This window comes from Triturus cristatus, chromosome 4_2, assembly GCF_964204655.1.
Source record: "Triturus cristatus chromosome 4_2, aTriCri1.1, whole genome shotgun sequence".
In the NCBI taxonomy this organism is placed as follows: Eukaryota; Metazoa; Chordata; class Amphibia; order Caudata; family Salamandridae; genus Triturus; species Triturus cristatus.
The window spans coordinates 273,817,946-273,836,576 of NC_140586.1; the positions used below are offsets into that span (position 1 = coordinate 273,817,946).

The 18,631-nt window shown below is 43.7% G+C and overlaps 1 protein-coding gene across 4 annotated transcripts in view; it reads left to right on the forward strand.

Moving 5' to 3' along the window:
* The first annotated feature begins 5,258 nt into the window (after window positions 1–5,258).
* The window catches only part of HCCS (holocytochrome c synthase), a 128,409-nt gene continuing 115,036 nt past the window's right edge, over window positions 5,259–18,631 (forward strand). For 2 of the 4 annotated variants that reach the window (XR_014960604.1, XM_085601501.1), the window contains exons 1-2: window positions 5,655–5,795; window positions 16,224–16,343. Coding sequence is in view for 3 of the 4 variants with exons in the window: in XM_085601501.1 (XP_085457627.1) it covers window positions 16,229–16,343 (115 nt within the window). In the remaining variant the exon portion in view is untranslated. Of the gene's footprint in view, window positions 5,402–5,653; window positions 5,796–16,223; window positions 16,344–18,631 lie in introns of those variants that run through there. The other 2 variants (XM_085601500.1, XM_085601499.1) reach the window with 2 other exon arrangements.

The following is an 18,631-nucleotide window of genomic DNA, read 5'->3' on the forward strand; positions in this document are numbered from 1 at the left end:
CTTTATTACAGGTGATGGCCGCTTGTATGGCCCCCATCACCACTCTGTTAAATCGCTCCACCAGACCGTTGCCTGCCGGATGGTATATGGCCGTGTGCTTTACAGAGATGCCATTTCTCCCCATGAATTGTTTCCATCTTTCCGACGTGAACTGTGGTGCATTGTCACTTAAGATGGACTTGGGAATTCCTTCTCGGGTGAATGTTTCCGATAGAAACTCCAGGATGTTCTCCGTGTCCATGGATTCGCTCACTTTTATTTCTGGCCATTTGGAATAACGGTCAATGAGGACACACACGTATTTCTGTATGCTCTGGTCATCCAGCACCGGTCCTAGAATGTCTATTGACAACTCTTCCCACGGGTTTGAGGGATTGTCGAATTTTCCAAGGGCTGGACGTAGTGGTCTCAATGTTTTGTCGGCCCCTTGACATTGGGGACACTCTCTGACATGCCTCTCTGCTCTTACGTCCATACCTGGCCACCAGTAGTTCTGTTTCGATCTGGCCTTGAGTTTCCCTATGCCAAGGTGGCCTTCGTGTAATAAGTCCAGCAGCTTGTTGATGAGATTCGTGGGGGGAATTACTCTGTCTCCCCGGTAGATGAATATGCCCTTGTCTCCTACTGTCAGTTCTTCTTTCACGTCATAAAATGGTTTGAGGTTAGTTCTCACCTTTTTCTTATCAGGCCACCCTTGTGTGATGTGCGCTCTTACTTCCTTAAGGTCAGCATCTTCTTCATAGGCTTCAGTCCACTCTTGTATGCTGATTATCTTCTCTTGGTCCTCTATGAGAGCTACCATCTCTCCTCTGTCCGCTGGGTCTTCTTCTCCCGGCTCCATGGCCGCCGCTCGACTCAAGTAGTCCGCCACTCGATTCTTGTTTCCAGGGATGTACTCCACATCGTATCTGAATTCCAACAGTTTTAAGGACATCTTCGATATCCGGGGTGTGGCGCTGGCGTGCCCGCTCGATGTTAATACCTTCACTAACGGCTTGTGGTCCGTCTTGAGCAGAAATCGGGTACCCCATAGGAACTGCCGGAACCTCGTCATGGCCCACACTACCGCTAACATCTCCTTCTCGATGACGCTGTACTTGCCTTCTGTCTCCGTCAGTGCTCTGGAGGCGAAGCTGATTGTCTCCATGTCCCCTCTTCCTCGGTCTTGCATGAGTACAGCGCCTAACCCCTTGTCGCTGGCGTCGGTGATGAGTATGGTGGCGCCTTGTGGGTCGTACCCCTTGAGTGGTATGGCTTCCAGGATTCCCTTTTTGATGACTTCAAATTCCGCTTGGGCTTCCGGTGTCCACTGAAACACCGTGCTCTCTCTGGTCAGCATCCTCATGTTGTAGGTCTTGGATGCGAAATGTACCACGAACTTGCTATAGTACTCCGCCATCCCCAGGAACGACCTGACTTCCTCCTTGTTCTTGGGGGGCGGTGCTTCAGCGATGGCTTTCACGTTCTCCGTCTTGGGTGTGATCCCCTGTCGCCCTATTTCATGGCCTAAGTAGGTTACCGATTGCAGTCCCAACCGACATTTCGACCATTCTGCCGTGAGACCTTTGGCTTCCAGTGTTTGTAGTACTTTTTCTAGTTTCCGGTCATGATCTCTCCTATCTCTCCCCATCACTAGGATATCGTCCTGGAAGTACTGTACGTCTTTGCAGTCTCTGAACAATTGGTGCATCATCTTCTGAAAGACGGCTGCCGCCGAGGCTAGTCCGAACGGCATGCGACAAAATCTGTAGCACCCAAACGGGGTGATGAACGATGTCAGGCTTTTGCTGTCCAGGTGTAGAGCTACCTGGTGGTAAGCTGATGTAAGGTCAATGGTGGAGTACCACTGAACTCCTCTGGTTTTTGCCAACATCTCCTCTATCTTGGGAAGGGGAAATTTCTCCACCACTATGTTTTTATTGAGTTCTCTCAAGTCCACACAGAGCCTGACCTTCCCGTTGGGTTTCATCACGACCACCAAGGGCGCCAGCCATTCGGCGCAGGTAATGGGTTCTATGATGCCCTTCTTCTCCAGATCTTGGAGTTCTGTCTGGACTGCATCCCTTACTGCAATGGGCACATTCCTCACTTTATGTGCTACTGGTGTGGCTCCTTCCTTAAGCACTATTTTATGTTGAAATTTCTCCATTTTCCCTACAGTGCCCCCAAACACTTTTGGGTAGTTCTTCTTCCATCTGTTCATGTCCGGCCATTCCTCCTGTTCTGTGAGCAGAATTTGTTCCTTCCCTCCTGGGTCGAGTTTTATGCCTAGGTCGCCCTGGTCTAACCATCCTAGGACGGAGGGTCCTTTCTCGGCCACATATAGTTTGCACCACGCTGATCGGCCTCTGAACTCGAACAGTAGACGTCGGAAGCCTAGCATGGGAATGCGATCCCCATTATAGGTAACTGGTCGTATGTCTAGTTTCTCCAGATCAGGGCCCAACTTGGTTTGGAACTTTTCTTCCCACACTGCTCTCTGTATAATGGTGAATGGGGATCCGGTGTCTGCCACTACTGAAATGGTGATGCCGCCCATGGACATCTCTAGGACTGGTTTGGTTGATCTCTTGTCGTCTACGCTCAATACCACTTCTTCCTCTGTGGCTTCCTCCAGGTCTTCTTCGCTTTGGTCAACATATTTCACCACTCCTTTCTGTTGTTTCTTCCGACACACCTTCTCGTAGTGACCTATGATACCGCAGTGCAGGCATTTGGCTCGGAATGCCGGGCAACGTCTGTCGTGGGCTTCGTGGGACCAACTTCCACACCTGTAGCACGGTTTCTTGTTCTCACTGTTCGCTTGTTTCCCTTGCCATCTGCTAGTCCCTTTGGCTATGGGTTGTTTGTTTTTCTGGTCCTTGCGGTGATCTTCCTCCTGTATCCTGTTCACCATGGTTGGGGTGACCGCCTCTTTTTTGGTAGCATTAGCGCACCTCTTCACGAGTTCTGCCCTCTTCACTATGACCAGTACTTCTTTGAGTGTGGTGTCCCCACTCGCCCACAGCTTGTCTTGTACGTTTGCACTAGTGGTGTGCATGACCACCTGGTCTTTTATGAATTCGTCTTCCCACAGTGCGTACTTACACTGGGCCGCTAGCTTTCTCAACGCTGCTACATACTCTTCGATGGTTTCCCCCACCTTTTGTTTCCTTTGCTGGAAGTTATATCTATCCACTGAAACACAAATGGTGGGGCGGTATCGCTCATCTAGGTCCTCCACTGCATGCGCATACACATCGTCGTCTGTGTCTTCTCTCTTCTTTGGTACTAGACTCTTGTATATTCTCAGTCCTTCTGGGCCCAGATTTAGTAGCAGTATGCGTTTTTTTCTCTGAGGAGTGAATTTCTCTTCATTTTCGTCCTCCAGGACCCCTATGAAATTGTCTATATATTCCTTCCAGTCCTCCCATTTCATCAGTGGGTCTCCGGGTTTCGGTAGGAATTGCACGGGTGCAATCGCATACCCTGCCGGGGTACTCATCTTCACTTCCTTGGCGTTCGTTCCGTCGGTGGCTTTGCTCGGGGGGCTGCCTGGGGTGTTGTTGTTGTTCCCTGTGTGCTTGATTCTCTGGGGGCTCTTGTTACTAGACCCCACTTCCTCCTCTTTGGTAGCCAGCGCAGCGCTCCCTGTACGTGGTTATGTGTGAAGGTGGCACGTGTGCTCTTGGCCGTTTGTGGATGGCGTCGTCCCTGTGGCCTATATGCAGCTCGTGTGCTGTACTGTGGCACTGCCACGCTCCTCGGTTGCTCCGTACCTCGGATCGTCCAACGTGGTTGACTAGGACGTTTTCCGTGACTCCACCGCTCCAGGCAGGCCTGTCTGGTGTTCCGTTTTGGGCCTGGTGACCTGCTTGCGTGTCTTCCTTCGCCTCGTGGGGGCCACGTGGGGTGTTGCCCTCTCCTGTGCTCCCGCGTCGGTCTGGTCTCTGTCCCGACCTCGTCGCCACTGTAATGTTGCTCAGTAATCACTCGAGGCACGTTGTAGATTTACCGCTATATTTATTTAGCAATCACTTGTAATTGTACCGAGGAGCGCCGGCCGGCACTCTGCTCTCTGGGATGCTCGGCGCGCTAATGCCTGCGCGCGCACCCCGGCGCCAACATGGCCGCCTGCGTCACGTCAACGTGACGTGACAACAACTAGACCGCTACAGCCGCCTGTGCCAGGACACAAAAGAGAGCCCGGTAGAGACCGGTTTCCAGGCCCCCTTAAAAAAACTGCCGGTGCTCAGACCCGGTGAGACCCGGCCCACTTAAAGCCCTGATCTTACTCTCACCCCATGTATTGATATGCCATTCATGGACTTGAACACACACTTACCGTAGTCATTTTCCCACAGGCTCTCCACAGCAGTTCTTTGTCCTGAAGAAGATCCATATTGACATCTTTAACTCATGCGGTTTGTCAGGGTCGAAACGTCGATGGCTTTTTGGTGCATGTAATAGGCTCCCTAGCACGACATTCTATGTAATTCCATTGACCCTGCTAGGGTGACCACCAGTGTTTGATTTGTAATTGGACCTGCTTTTTCAGTGTCTCTTTATTCAACTATGTGTACAGTATTTGTTCACTTTATTGTATAATACACAAACTTGTTCACTTTGTCACTTGACTCACCTTGTCACCATAACCACGCCCACATGCACCGCTTTTTTAATTGTTATTGGACAGCCTCCTTGTATTGAGAATCCGTGACTGTTTTTGAAGATTTGCAAATATGAAGTATCTAGAATGAAGTAAAAATACATTCTTCTCTATCAATCACATACATTTGTTGATTCTCTATTGTGTTCAAGCTGTTTGCCTTTACTCAATTTTTTTGTTTATATTGAATATCAAATGTTACAAATAAATTGTTTTTACACCCGACAGCACCATTTGTAACTTGTATGGTAGGAAGCACCTGCACTGTTTTTTTTATAAAAACGTCCCCTCCCCGCCCCCATTTGCAACATTTGTATTGCAAGCACATGGTCGCCATGCCTGGGCAGTGACATGTTATATATTTTTTTTCCTTTTTTAGACACCCATTTTGCAGCAATAAATAAAAAAATAAAAAACACGTAAAAACCAAATGGGATTTGCCAGTGCTTGTTTGAGGAGGGCGACACATTAGAAGTCCGTACTGGCCACTCTTTCTACTTCTCTGCCACTTTTCCCTCCAGCCTAAGTCCGCTTTCGTTGGAAGTTACAAAACATCAGCTAAAATGCTTCAATATGAATGGCCTGACGTAAAGGTCACGTGACGTGAAGCGGGTTCCGTTGTTACTTAGTGATGACTGAAAGAATATTATTGTACAGGGAAGTCGGCGCAACCGTTCCAAAACGTTATTACTTAAAAAAATGTTGGAACCTGGCGATACGGGACGGGAAAAGAGAAACATGAGCTACTAATAGGTGGATACGTTTGCATCATTTGCTTGTCAGACATTAGTTTTTGGTAGTGGACGACACCTTGTCGAAATTTCCCCCAGATCATTTACCAGATGTATTTCGTCTTTAAATTGTGGGCTCCTCTCTAGTTGTAAAAGGGAGATTGGGGTATGAGTTTACAGAACACGGTGATAGTGACAAGGCTTGCGCGCCTTGTAGTCTTTCTTCCATGCCCGATTCTGTGACATAAAAATGTGTTCGTAGTCTCCTTTCGTTGTCTATGGTTATGTCAGACTAGCGGCATCTAATTTCTTTTCTGGTGCTTGTGGAGGTCATGTTGAGCAGGATGAATTCCTGGTAATCGCTTTAAACCCCTTCCCCGCAACCTTTGTTTCCATCTTTGGTTCCGTGTTCTGGGGTGAGTATTCGTCGGCTCCATGAATCTCGGATATAAACAAACCGTGGCGCTGCTGTAGCACATGGTACCATTATCTGCAATGGTACCCTTGCTGTCCTGTGCCCTGGCCGGGAAACTCCTGCTTGTTATCGTTTTTGTCCCGACCAGTGCCATTTAGTCCATCCTATCCCCGAACTAGTGTCCCCACGCCTGTCCTCTGACCAGTGCCCTTAGCTCCACCTCTGCATTATCCTAGACCCGTGCCAGTCCTCAAACCATTGCTCTCCGTCCACCACTTTACCGTCCCAGACCATTCATTGCCTTCAGGTCCAACCCAGCCACAGAGCAGCTTCCTTTCGTTCGTCCCTAGGTCCGTCCCAAACCAGTGCCCTAACCTTGAATGATTGCGGACCTGTGCCCGTTGGTCCGTCTCTGTCTTCTGGACAAAGCCCTTCCGTAACGTGCTCCTATTTAGGACTTGAGCTTTCTAGCAAGCTGATCATTCTCACATGCCTTGGACCGCCGCATTAGACGCATTTGGACTTTGCCTTTTCGTTGTCTCCCTGTCGTACCTTTGAAGCCTATGTTGGTTATTCTGAATTAGTTTCAACTCCTGAGCAATCCCTTCACCAGGTTTTTTAGTGGGCCGGGTCCTGCCGGTGCTGAGCAGTCCCTATCTGACTCCACATTTTTGCCCTCACCCTCAGGGTGACAACTCTGAAATCTGCAGCAGTACCACACTTCACTGCCTTTGAGTGAAAGAGACTCGTTGTAGTTCTTTCACAGTCTCATCATTTCAGAACGGAAGCATATTCAATGTTATAAATAACAAAGCTAAAGTTGTTGCTTAATTACCTTATGCAGCTAAAACTAGCGACAAAGCCAACAGTCCTGTTTTTTTGTAGTTGAAGTGTGACTTGTGTTATATATCAGGATGCAAGGACAGAAGCAGTAAAATATCAGTCGATCATCACACTATGCTAAGCACGTTTTTAAGCCACGCCCTTAATTACCTCGGCCCCGCCCCTTCGAGAGACGCACCCCAGTTTTTTCATCCCACGTAAAGCCCCGCCCTTCACCATTGCATGTTAAAGCGTATCGTGGCCTCCTTTTGAATAATCAGCGAGCCCTCCCATGGATCGGCGTGGACGTGGCCCAACTAAGTAGTCCCTCTCTATTCCTTTGGACCCATCCTGGCCATATGTCTGGCCTTGTTTCTAGTACAGTTATTCAGTTACAAACTTCAGGATCTACCTTCGCTCTGGGATATGATATTGCGCTCCTCCCCACATTGGTTGGCTTTTAATTCTCTTAACGCCCTGAAAAAGATGTGACCTTCCCTTGGTTCTCACTAAAACGCGTGTCGCTGCTTACCTTCTGTTAAATACAAGGACCTGTAACATTGAGTGTTATCATATTGGAATTAAATGATTGTTTTTTGAAATATAACATTAGAATTATCTGTGATGTTGAATGTTGCATATTTTCACCTCCCCTTTTTCATCCTAGGTGATCTCAGCCACCCATAGGATTTTGTACAAATGTTACTTCTCTTATACATACTGGATACCAATATGCAACTGAATGCGAAATGGGATTTTGATGTTGGTCCTTGTTATTTTCAAAGTCATCTTTTGATTGTTATTATGCTTTGTTGTTTGTTAGTTGATGTGATGGGGTACGAATGAGGTTTGAATGTGATGTACGAGTCTCACTGATAGCATAAATGTATTTGGGGTGTGAATAGGGACGTTTTCAGGGTGATTGTTAATGTCTATTATGTGAAAGTATTGTCTATTTGCTTATTATCTTGCATGTATACTTCAGTGAGCCCAAGGGATGCTACCAACATTTGTTTCATTTATCTTTCTGCATGTTTATCAGTCCTCGAAAAATGTTGCTAGACCTGCAGGTCTTGTGACTTAAAAAATCTACTTGACCTTATTATAATGCTCTTGACCCATAAACTGGTTTCAAATTATGCGATCCTGGGCAAGTATTTTAATTCACTGATGCACCAATTTTCTTTATCACATATGAGAGCACCTTCAAATGTGCTAGTTAAGCAAGTCTGCTGTGCAGAAAACTCTTGTTTGGTTTAATAGACCAAACTTTTGCTCTATATATAATACAAATCGAGCCACATATAGGATACACATGACCGCTGACTTGCCTCAGTTCATTAACTGCATTGTCATTAGTACAGGGACAGAGATGTTTCTGAACTCATGTTTAAAAACTGTCATTTTTAATAAATACTTAACTAAAGCATGATGTAGCAGTATACTATCATTTGCAATCAGCAGATTTTACATTGAAATGCCTTCAGTTTCCCACTGACATTTTTGTTTTAAAACAATATAGTGGACATAGTCTGGAAATCGAGTTTCTGCAAATATTTGTCATTTGCACATCACCAAGTGTAGTGTTGTGATTTGTTTTGCTCCTATGTAATTCTTTGTTTGCATCACACTTCTGAATTACAAAAAAAGTTTTCATAATTCCTGATACATTTTGAAATAACAATACTATTCATTTAGAAGTTGTTTAAATATTGTGTTAGAAAAAACAGACCTGACATTTTACAGCCTTTTGTTTCACAGTTATTGTCAGTTAACTCACTTGACAAAAAGCACTAACTATAATAAGAGAAAGAAAAGTAAAAAAACATTTTCCAGGAACAGATAAGCAATGATTAGGAAAAGGAGTAAATGTGTCCACACAAAAACAAGATTTAAAGGCCTCTTTATTGCTTATTCACTTTCTGAATGAACAGAAAACCTGTTCCGTCCAGTTTAAATTAACTCGCCAGCAAGGTCGAGTAAATGCTAAAAATAGCTCAAGTTGATAAATTCTCACTCGACATTGTGAGTGGATTTTTCTAGTCCTGTTTATGTAACTAAAGAGTATTTGGAATAAATAGAAATCACAATTTGATATAAGACTCTGAATGATATGATTTTTTCTTAGAATCACAAGGCTTTATTGCGAACCATTGGCACTTTAGATATTTAGTAAGATACTCCTAAGTTATTTATCCTTGTGAGGCAGGCTGTCTTTCTTTAGCACACGTGTCCCCAACATATCTGTCACCCCCCCCCCCCCACGCGCTATAGTCCGCTGACCTAATCAGCTATCTTAATGTCATAAATATATTTTTCACTAAAATTACACGTTATTCCCATTTCTGTGATACATGGGTGATATCATTCTACTTGATAACACCACAATTGGTCTACAGAGGGCGATGTGATGTCCGTTTTAGATAAATTCACATGTGATACAGTTGAGTTAAACCAAAAGAATAGATTTTTGCTAATTTTCAATGTCTTTTTGGGAAAAATCGAATCGAAATAGTCATCCTATAGATATTTATGGGTATGGTTGAATTCAGAACATACGATCGCTGAATTATGAATGCACAAGACTTTCACTCTGAACCCCTGTAATGTAAAAAATGCTTTGTTTAGAATGTCTTCGTATAGGTAATACAAAACAGCCTCAGTTGCAATGCCCCTGGCACGAAAGTATGATAATAGTAATAAGTCGCCCCACATAATTTATCACTCTTAAATCAGCATTATATATATTTTTTTGGGAAATCCAGTAATTTTTCTCCAAACATCAGCTCATGAGTTCTGAAAATTATACATATTTTTGTCTTTAATATTTCATTTGGCATAATACATTTTTGCAATCAAGAAAAAGGTTCTTATTTAGTAGACTGAGTACCTTTAGCTCACAAGCTACTATATAGAGAAGACTACCATAGGCTGATGCCGATGATGGTGGTCGTTTTTAGGTCTCACCTAGCGTTGCAGCGCTGCATGCTCGACAAGGCATATTGTAGTAGGGTATGTTTTAGAAGTGGTGTGGGAGCCCCGCCCATATTTTTCATTGGCTGGCATCATCGTCCATGGTAAATGCTGGCTTCCTATTGATAATGAGGTTTCTTAGTCCCTCCTTGTTACCGCCCTGTCTCCTCTTGGGACCGCCCATCAGGACTGGATCTTTTATTTGCGAAGTTACACGGTCTCCTTCATTAGTCAGTAGGCACTATGTTTTTTCAGTCTCCTTTTGGCAAGGGCGGCCGTGTGTTTAATTTTGCATCACGCTTTCACTTAAAGTGAAAGCGTGATGCAAATATAAACAAGCGGCTGCCTTTGCTCAATGACAAGAGCTTGTTTTAACTTCCACCACTTCCTCCCCACGTTTGCCACTGTGCTGAATTCATCTGATATATCAAGCTTAACCTCCGTTTATCCGCTTCACACAGAATGAGTGTTTCACAGATCCCAGTGTGAGAGCCCTCTGAGCTGCTGGGAGGAAACCACGTCTAAAGCCTTGGTGCATGTTGTGGTAGCCTGTTTGACCCCCACTTTCCTTGGATGACCTGTCTGATACTCACTCTCTGGCACAATGCGGCCTAATCTGGTGCGCGAGGGCAACAGGAGGGGTGGCCTGGGAACAGCCTCCGATGCATTGCGCGAGCCTGTGCGGTGATCTGGAAGTCATGTGCTGGACTCTCCGCAAGGGAGCTCCCTCAGTCACCACCCAGGTCAGTTATTTGAGTACCATTGAATGAAGTACTAGTGCACGTGGTATTAAAACGAGGTAGCAGAAGAGAATTTAAAAGAAAATATATTTATATGTTTAGTTCAGCTGGGCTGTCGAATTAAACATAGTAAATATTTCGAGAGCGAGCTGTGCATTTGAAAAGAGGATGCAGGGCTACGGCCACACTGCGTACTTTGGACCTGGGGAACCAGGTTCGAGTCTCGGCCTTGGCTCAACATCCAGTGATTCTGGACAAATCACTTAGTGTCTCCCCGTGCCTAAAAAATGAATGTGTCCATATCTAATGTAACTTGTGCTCTGCTTGATTTCCAGTAGGCCCGCCAACCCTGACAGTAAAGCATTCCTATTTCGGATATGAAGCATCACACTGCAACAGAAAGCTTACTGTTTGCAGCCCAGTGACTGGTATTGTTACAGCGGAAGGTGCTTTGTGGAAAACAGCTTTTGTAGTTAAATGTTGGGGTTAAGCTGCCCCTGTGAAAGACAAATGGAATTGTACTCCAATGCTGCGAAGATAAAACTGCTGCTTTTGGAGACCGACACAAACATCACTAACACACGCTGTTACTGCCTCTCAAAAATTGCTGTTACTAGTATTCCATTAGTTGGAGGTAGCAGTCGCCAACTCTTAGGTTGCTGCTTGCTGCACGTTTGGCTTTACCTTGGAATTAATCTTTCGGATTAATGATCGAAGTTCTCAAGCAGCGATTACTACACTAAACACACTAAAAATCCATCGTTTGATTCTGTACCCCTCCCTTGCCTAATTTCCATCATAAAAGAATGTGCACAAGTCAAGTACTCTGGAAACTTCGTCAATGCTTTCCTGCCATTTGGACTAGGGAAGGGGACAATACCCACCCTGTACCAGGGCCGAACTAAGGACCAAAAGCAGCCCTGGCACTTGTTGTCATACCAGCCCCCACACTGCATGGAGAGAGAGCGAAGTGAAGAGCGAGACTCTCATCAATACATGGCAGGTATGAGATGTTATAATAATACCAGTATTTGTAAAGCGCAAACAATTACCCTAGGGTGTCAAGGCGCTGGGGGCCATTGGGAAGATTAAGCAAGCTATTACCCAGAGTCAAATGGTGCTGGGCTGACCTGCCGCCGGGTATCGAACAGTGAGCCCCTGTGTTTCCCAGAGTCAGCTGCTCTGGCTGCTGCGCCACACCTCTTCCTCACTCAACCTTTTTAAATTGGGGGAAATCTTATGCATTTAGCAACATTCATCATGTACTACAATTTTTGCAACTCTTTTCTCTCTCAATACTCCTTTCTTCTGCCTGCTCGTTCCTTCTCTTGATCCCTCTTTTCCTATTCTCTAACTACATCCAAATGATTACCCTCTGGCCCCTCCTTTCTTTTGCTCCCTCCTAGTTACTTTTGTTGTCCTACCTCCCTTATTACTTCAATCTTCCTTCTCTCCTTTACTCTCTGCCAGTCTCCTTTTCATGGCTCGTCTCCTTGTAATTCTGAATCTGCCTTTGCTTTCTTCATCTTCGCTCTTCCTCCTTTCTTTCTTGCCCCTTTTTAGGCCGAGCCTGGGCAGCGCATGCGCTGCTCTGCGAGGCATGCTGTATTGAGGTAGGAACTTTAAGCTCTGCCCAATCCCTGCTCGCATTTTTCATTGGCCAGTGTCATTGTCCGCTGTAAACTGTGGTTGTTCATTGGTCAAAAGGCTTAGTAGTCCCTCCTTAGTACCGCTTTGTCTGATTTTGTAACCTCCCATGGCGTCACCCCCTGTTACGTGTGTTGTTGCTCGGTTGGCTTTAATTACCACCTCCGAGCAATATTTTCTCAAATAGCATTGTCCGCAGGACACGCTCTCTCAACGTAATTTTTTTTTTTTAAACAAATTTTATTTGTCAAATGCACATACAGCGGAGCTCTGTAACTCCTAACGCTTTTTAAAAATTTTATAGCACCCATTTGCAATGCAATAGGTCTCTCATTTGCGAGAGTTCAAACTATTGGCATAGTAAATGACAACCTTTTATTTATCGGTTTTAAAAACCATACATAAATAAAAGGCATTGTCATTTACAATGACAATAGCTCAAACTCTCATAAATGCGAGACCTATTGCATTGCAAATGCTTGTTTATGGCTTTTAGGATGGTAATACGTTTGTAATGGTTTTAAATAACAATTCAATAAATGTATTTAAAGTCAGCTTAGTCTCCCCCATACCTGACCTGTAGTTTACACAGGCCTGCGTGCTCTGGTGCTACTTTAGACTCCTCCCTGCTCAGAAAATATGGAGCTATTGAATAACTGTGAATTCTCATGAACCGCAGTCCTATTCCAGACTTGCAACCTCTGGTCTGTATTAGACAAGAACCTTATCCTAGTCCTGTGCTGCGGTCCAGAAATAGTACACCGCCTTGTCTACACCCGAGTGCTGTGCAACACTCTTAGCCCTTCCAGAATTTTAGTCAGCAGTTCTCGGCGTTTTGGGACATGTAGTTTTTCTTTTTCTTATTAGGAGTAACCCTGCGCGTAGTTCGCGAAGTAGTGCTACGCGTAGCTACGCAAAGTGCACTATGCGTAGCACTTTGCGAACTGCGTAGTAACCTGTTCGCACTGTGCAAGTGTCAAGAATTCCTGTCATACAAGGGAAACACGCCCTTATGTAAACAGGAGAGCTGTTACATAACTCAAGGGAAACACGCCCTTATGTAAACAGGAGAGCTGTTACATAACTCAAGGGAAACACGCCCTTATGTAAACAGGAGAGCTGTTACATAACTCAAGGAAAACACGCCCTATAAAGGGAGGAACCGGGAGGTACAAGGCTGTCGGATATTGTGTTTACACCGACGTACCTGCTTCGTGAAGAGCAGTGTTCCGGAGTGGTGCTCCAGTAAGGCAAGAACGGAGGTAGGTCGAGTCGTTACTCCCTGGGCCGTGTCTTGCCCCATCGTCACCTGTGAAGGACCCGGAAGCTCTACCGGTCAACCATTGAGCTTCGCTTTTTGACTCGGCTGAGTCCAAGCGCAGTGGCGCTTTTGCTGGTTGGAGTCGTAACTCCCAGCCCGACCAGAGACACAGGGACTGCCAGCTGTAACGCACACCAGGAGGTGTTTGCCGCGTTACAGACTCGGAAGTCCACAGGATCGATCGAGCGGCTGCTCTCGGTTCAGTCTTCTTGCTTGTGATTGGGGTATCGGTGACGCATCACCAGGAGGTGACTCCGCGTCCCGGTGCAGTCTGAGGAAGAGGTTGAGCGGCTGCTCCCTTCAGGTAGAGACCCCGGCTGGGTGTTTCCCTGACTCCTCGATTCTCCCCAACACTCTTCGTGCCCCTCACAGCCTACCGATTGGCATTGTCGGCCATTTCATTTCTGCCCTCTGTTGGCATACGCCGGGATCGGCGTATATGCAGAGGACGGTTAGGACCATCCGTGCTGTGGGCTGGTAACGTACTTAGCCTGGAGGAGTCCAGTGACTATAACTTTTGTTTGTTCTTTGTATTTTATTTGCCTTCATTAAAAGAACTAACCCTTCACAAGTGGTTGCGTCCTCATTGTCGTGTCTGTTAAACGATCCTGAGACGTTCAGGGCGTTACAGCAAGATGCCGTTTTCAATGATTGCACAGTGCGGACAAGCATCCGGCACTGTGCAATCATTGAAAACGGCATCTTGCACAGTGTGAGCTGTAGTTTTCTGCCGCTCAAGTAGATTTTTACTCGAGCGGCAGCTTTCTCAACGTGGACTGGTAGTTTCTCATCGCGAGCGGTCGCGAGCATACGTGACCACTCGCAATGAGAAACCTGACCTCCCTGCGTTGAGAATCTCGCCGGGAGTTTTATTTTCCCCGCTCGCGATAGGCAACTTGATGTTGCTGATCACGAACAAGGAAAAAGTCTCGCCGGGATGTCATTTTGCTTGCTCGCTGTCGCCAACTTGGCGTTGAGGACCGCGAGCAAGCAAAAAATGACCGCTGCACTACGCTACGTGTGTTTGCACTGTGCTACGTGTAGTGCGAAGTAGCGCAAACTACGCTAGCGTAGTGCTTTGCCCAGGGTTAATTAGGAGGTGGTGCCCCTGAGTCTCTGTGTGAAGTGCTCTTTTCTAATAAGCCAGAACCCTCTTTCGGTATCACTTGACATAGATGTTCCGTGTAGGTATGTGACTTCATTACAACATCTCAACATTGAGAGTGGGCAAGCAGATATTTTGAGGTCTATAATTCATGGTCTACACTACTGCAGTGTTTACCAAACTGAGGGTTAGGTTGCAAGCTGATTTTTTGGCGAGTCTGGAAAGTCTGAGCAATAAATAAAGATGCCTTTAAATTCTATGTTTATCTTAAGTCAAGCTGTCAACTTGCTGCTAATTCCTTTAAGTGGGATTGGTGGTTACTTTTTCTTTCTCCGACTGCAAAGTGAAAAGAGTTTTTAAAGTGAATTATATGATATTCTTGCTGGAGTAAAGAGAGCCTGAAAGGAAAGGCTGTAGGATGTCATTTTCGCAATGCACAACAAAATAGAAACATATGTATATGAACTGTATGCATTCGGTAGTTAGGAAGCGCATTTAAAAAAAAAATTGTATTTGTGAAGTGTACTGGAAACCGATTTAAATAGGATCAAAACAAATCAAGACACTTTACTGGTGATGCAGAAATGATACATGTTTAAAGAAACACGATTTGCGTACATTATCATTTGTGTGCTGTATAGTTTTATCAGTAAAATTGTATGTTTGTGCAAAGTTGGTGTCCATTTCTATTTAAAAATGTGCTGGCTTAAAATGACAATGCGCTACCACACAAATCTTTAGTTACCTAAAAAAAAAATCGCCAATTTCCATTAAAGGTAGGTGGGTCACGAAGGTGTGTCAGTCTAAAACGTAAGCCGTGGTTCTAAAAGGTTTGGGAACCTCTGCTTCACTTCATATATTTGAAAATAAACTACCTGTCTCAACACTTGTTCTGAAAATATGGTTGACATGTTTTGTATAATGGTGCCAATGCCATTTCGGGCACTTATCCTACTCTTAAAGATCTATCTCTACACAAAATAGTGATTCACAGCAGTTTGTAATGTGCTCTTGACACCATTTCTAATCAACAAAAACAGGAGGAGGACGAATCATACATTCAAACATTTATGATTTATACCAAAAATCTCCTTTTCATTCACTAAACCGTATCACCACCACTATAATCCCCAGTGCACTCAGAACTCTTATGTTTTTTAGACTTGGCAATCCAGGAAGGATTCACTTACTAAAATATTGTTACTCAGTTTATTATTTTACATGAAAGGTGTGTTTGTGACCCACCTTGTGAGACTTCTTCTTGTAAGTCTATAAACACAAATGAGGTGACGCATAAGATAACTTTTCTTTAAGTCTGTGGTAAATGCCCTTCATTTACGTTTGTTTGCTTATTGAGTCTTTATTGATTTCATATCATTAACACTCCTGTCTTTCTACTCCTACAGCCTTGAAGATGTAACTCAATGGGCTAGCATCGTTTTATGTTTCCAGATTTACTTAGTTGTGTTAGCACCTCTAATGTTTTCAAGTGCTGCAGATGATAAATGTTAGAATTACCCAGTTCTTTGTACTCCTATTACTAACTTACAGAAGGTTGAGAGCCTGAGTCTGCCTTGCTGGGATTCAAACTCATGACCTATGGCACACTGTAGTTTGTCAGATCTCTGAACCATACACTCACTGGCTGTGTCATGTATTATATATGTATATTTAACAGAAAAACAAGCTTAATGTGTGTGCACTCTTCTTCCGCTTTCACAGTTTGATTATCTCATCTAGAAATCATGAGATTTAAAAAATAAGTATCAATTTTTAGAACTTTAGTTCTGAAGCCAGTTTCTTTTCACAATTTCTTTAAAGGAGCCATGGGGGCATCAACATCAACTCTACCGGCTCAGGAGCAACCATCCAATGTTGCAGCGGAGCCTCAGCAAGCACCTGCCTCTTCAGGATGTCCGATGCAGCAAAAGAGAATGGAAGGTATCTGTTTGTACATTTTTTATTATATAAATATTAAATCAGCTAGTAAACTAGTGAACCGTCATTTATGTTGACATCCTTGTTTCAATTGATAGGCTGTTTTCATGTTTTTTATTTAATAATTATGTTGTGTTCCTCTATGGCGATTATGAACTTTGCAGAATATTTGCGTTTACACTCTTCAGTGGAATGTGCTTAAAGCTAAGGAAATTGGTCAACAAGGTGGTTGCCAAGGTTGAGAAGTATCTCCCATCCTTGTGCGCTAGCAGGGTTAGTTTATTTTGTTCTAATTTCGGTGAAATTTCATGATGAGCATGGAGGGCAGTATGCACACTTTAGGGACTAAAAAGGTGCCAAAGTGAGCTACTGAAGACCCTGAAGTAGAGGAGACGCCAATATAACCTATAGTGGCTGAACAGTGCTGCTCAATTTTGAATCAAATTGATATGGGTAATAAATTGTTTTTCACACCTCAAACGTTCGTTTTTGTAGTCCAAACCAGAACATTTGTTGCTGTGACCACTGACATTGTGCCTTAAAGTGGGGTGAGGTAACCTACATTTGCAGCACGCATATATGCAGGTTCACCGTCTGAGCACTCCCCTACCTTCTAGCATTGGGTAAAGGTTTATAACCACTTTTTTCGTAGCCCCCCTCCCCCTTTTTTTTCTTTTTTTTTTCCTGCCTTCGAGTATGATTAATATGACCAGTGTATAAACTACAGAGAGTTGTCTGGTGCCACAATTCTTGTACATGGATTTTGAAAGTTGTTGAACATTCAACATCAGTACAGAAGAGTCACAAAATGATAAATTTCGAAAAGGAGAGTATCTTAGTATTAAATGCTTGTAATTTTTGTCCCTTGTACCGAATAAAACACTTGTATGCTAACATGTTTTGCAAAATTGAATTAAACACTGAAAAAGACACCCAACACATCACACAAGACGATTTCTAGCTTGGTATATTCACTGTCATATAACAAACATTACATATGATAAAGCAATTTTCTTTTACTTTTTTGTTTTTTCAACATGCTGTCCATAACATATACATCACATACAATGAATCAGAAGACACATACGTGGTGAGAATGAAAAAAAACAGTGTACATACACACAATACATGAAACAGTGACCATATATAATGTCTAATGCCCAAAAATCAAGGTTCAAAATATCCTGCAGTCACTGATGTCAGTGGAATAAGGGTAAGCTTGAAGCTGCACCTCGAAATCTATGAAAAGTAAACACATACTGTTCACGAAGGGAACAAATTGAAAGGAATTGTGAAATAATTACGAGTGAACCCCCGGCTGGGGTCGATGGTGGCCATATATATACATTAATGTTGATCCTTTGGGAGATAAACGGATTGTGTGTTCCTTGTTTGAATGTCATCTCTTGAAGGCTGTCCCCCGTTTTGTTTACTATTTTAGTCCTGAGGAGGACCCGCTTTGATGTGTAGTTAGTAACATATAACCATAGGCTCGAAACATCGACGGCATTGTTCAATGTCCTGCGTCAGTTATCCTTAAACAGAAAACCAAGATAAAGGATATTTTGAATCTTAATTATTGGTCATTAAACATTTTATGTTTTCATTGTTTCATGTATTGTGTGTGTATGCACACTGGGATGTTTTTCATTCTCACCATTTGTGTCTTTTCATTGTATGTGATGCATATGTTATGGACAACATATTGAAAAAACAAAAAAGTTAAAGAAAATTGCTTTATTATATGTAATGTTTGTTATATGACGATGAATATACCAAACTAGAATTTGCCTTGTGTGTTGTTTTTGTGGTTTTTAAAGTTTTTGATTCATTTCTGCAAAACAAGTTGGCACACAAGTGTTTTATTTGATTTCAGGGATTGAAAATGATAAGTCTTTTAATACTAAGACACTCCCCTTTTCGAAAGGAATCATTTATTGACCCTTCTGTACTGATGTTGAATTTTCAACATCTTGCACAAGAATAGTGGCACCAAACAGAACTCTCAGTTCATAAATTGTAATTCTGGGTTCTGAGAAACCGGGCAACCCCATTATATTTAATGTTCTAATACAACCAATGATCACAATTTCTGAATCCAATAATGTAGCAGGACTACATTTCTGCCTTAAATACTTTTTTTCCTACCATCTGCTCCGGTTGTCTAGTATAACGTGCATGTTCCCTAAGCATTAGCACCAGAACAGTGGAACAAACTGTAAAAGTTCTGCACCAACCTGATGGAAAGTGTAGAAGACTTTCACTAAGCAGTTTCTTTGAACCAGCATCCT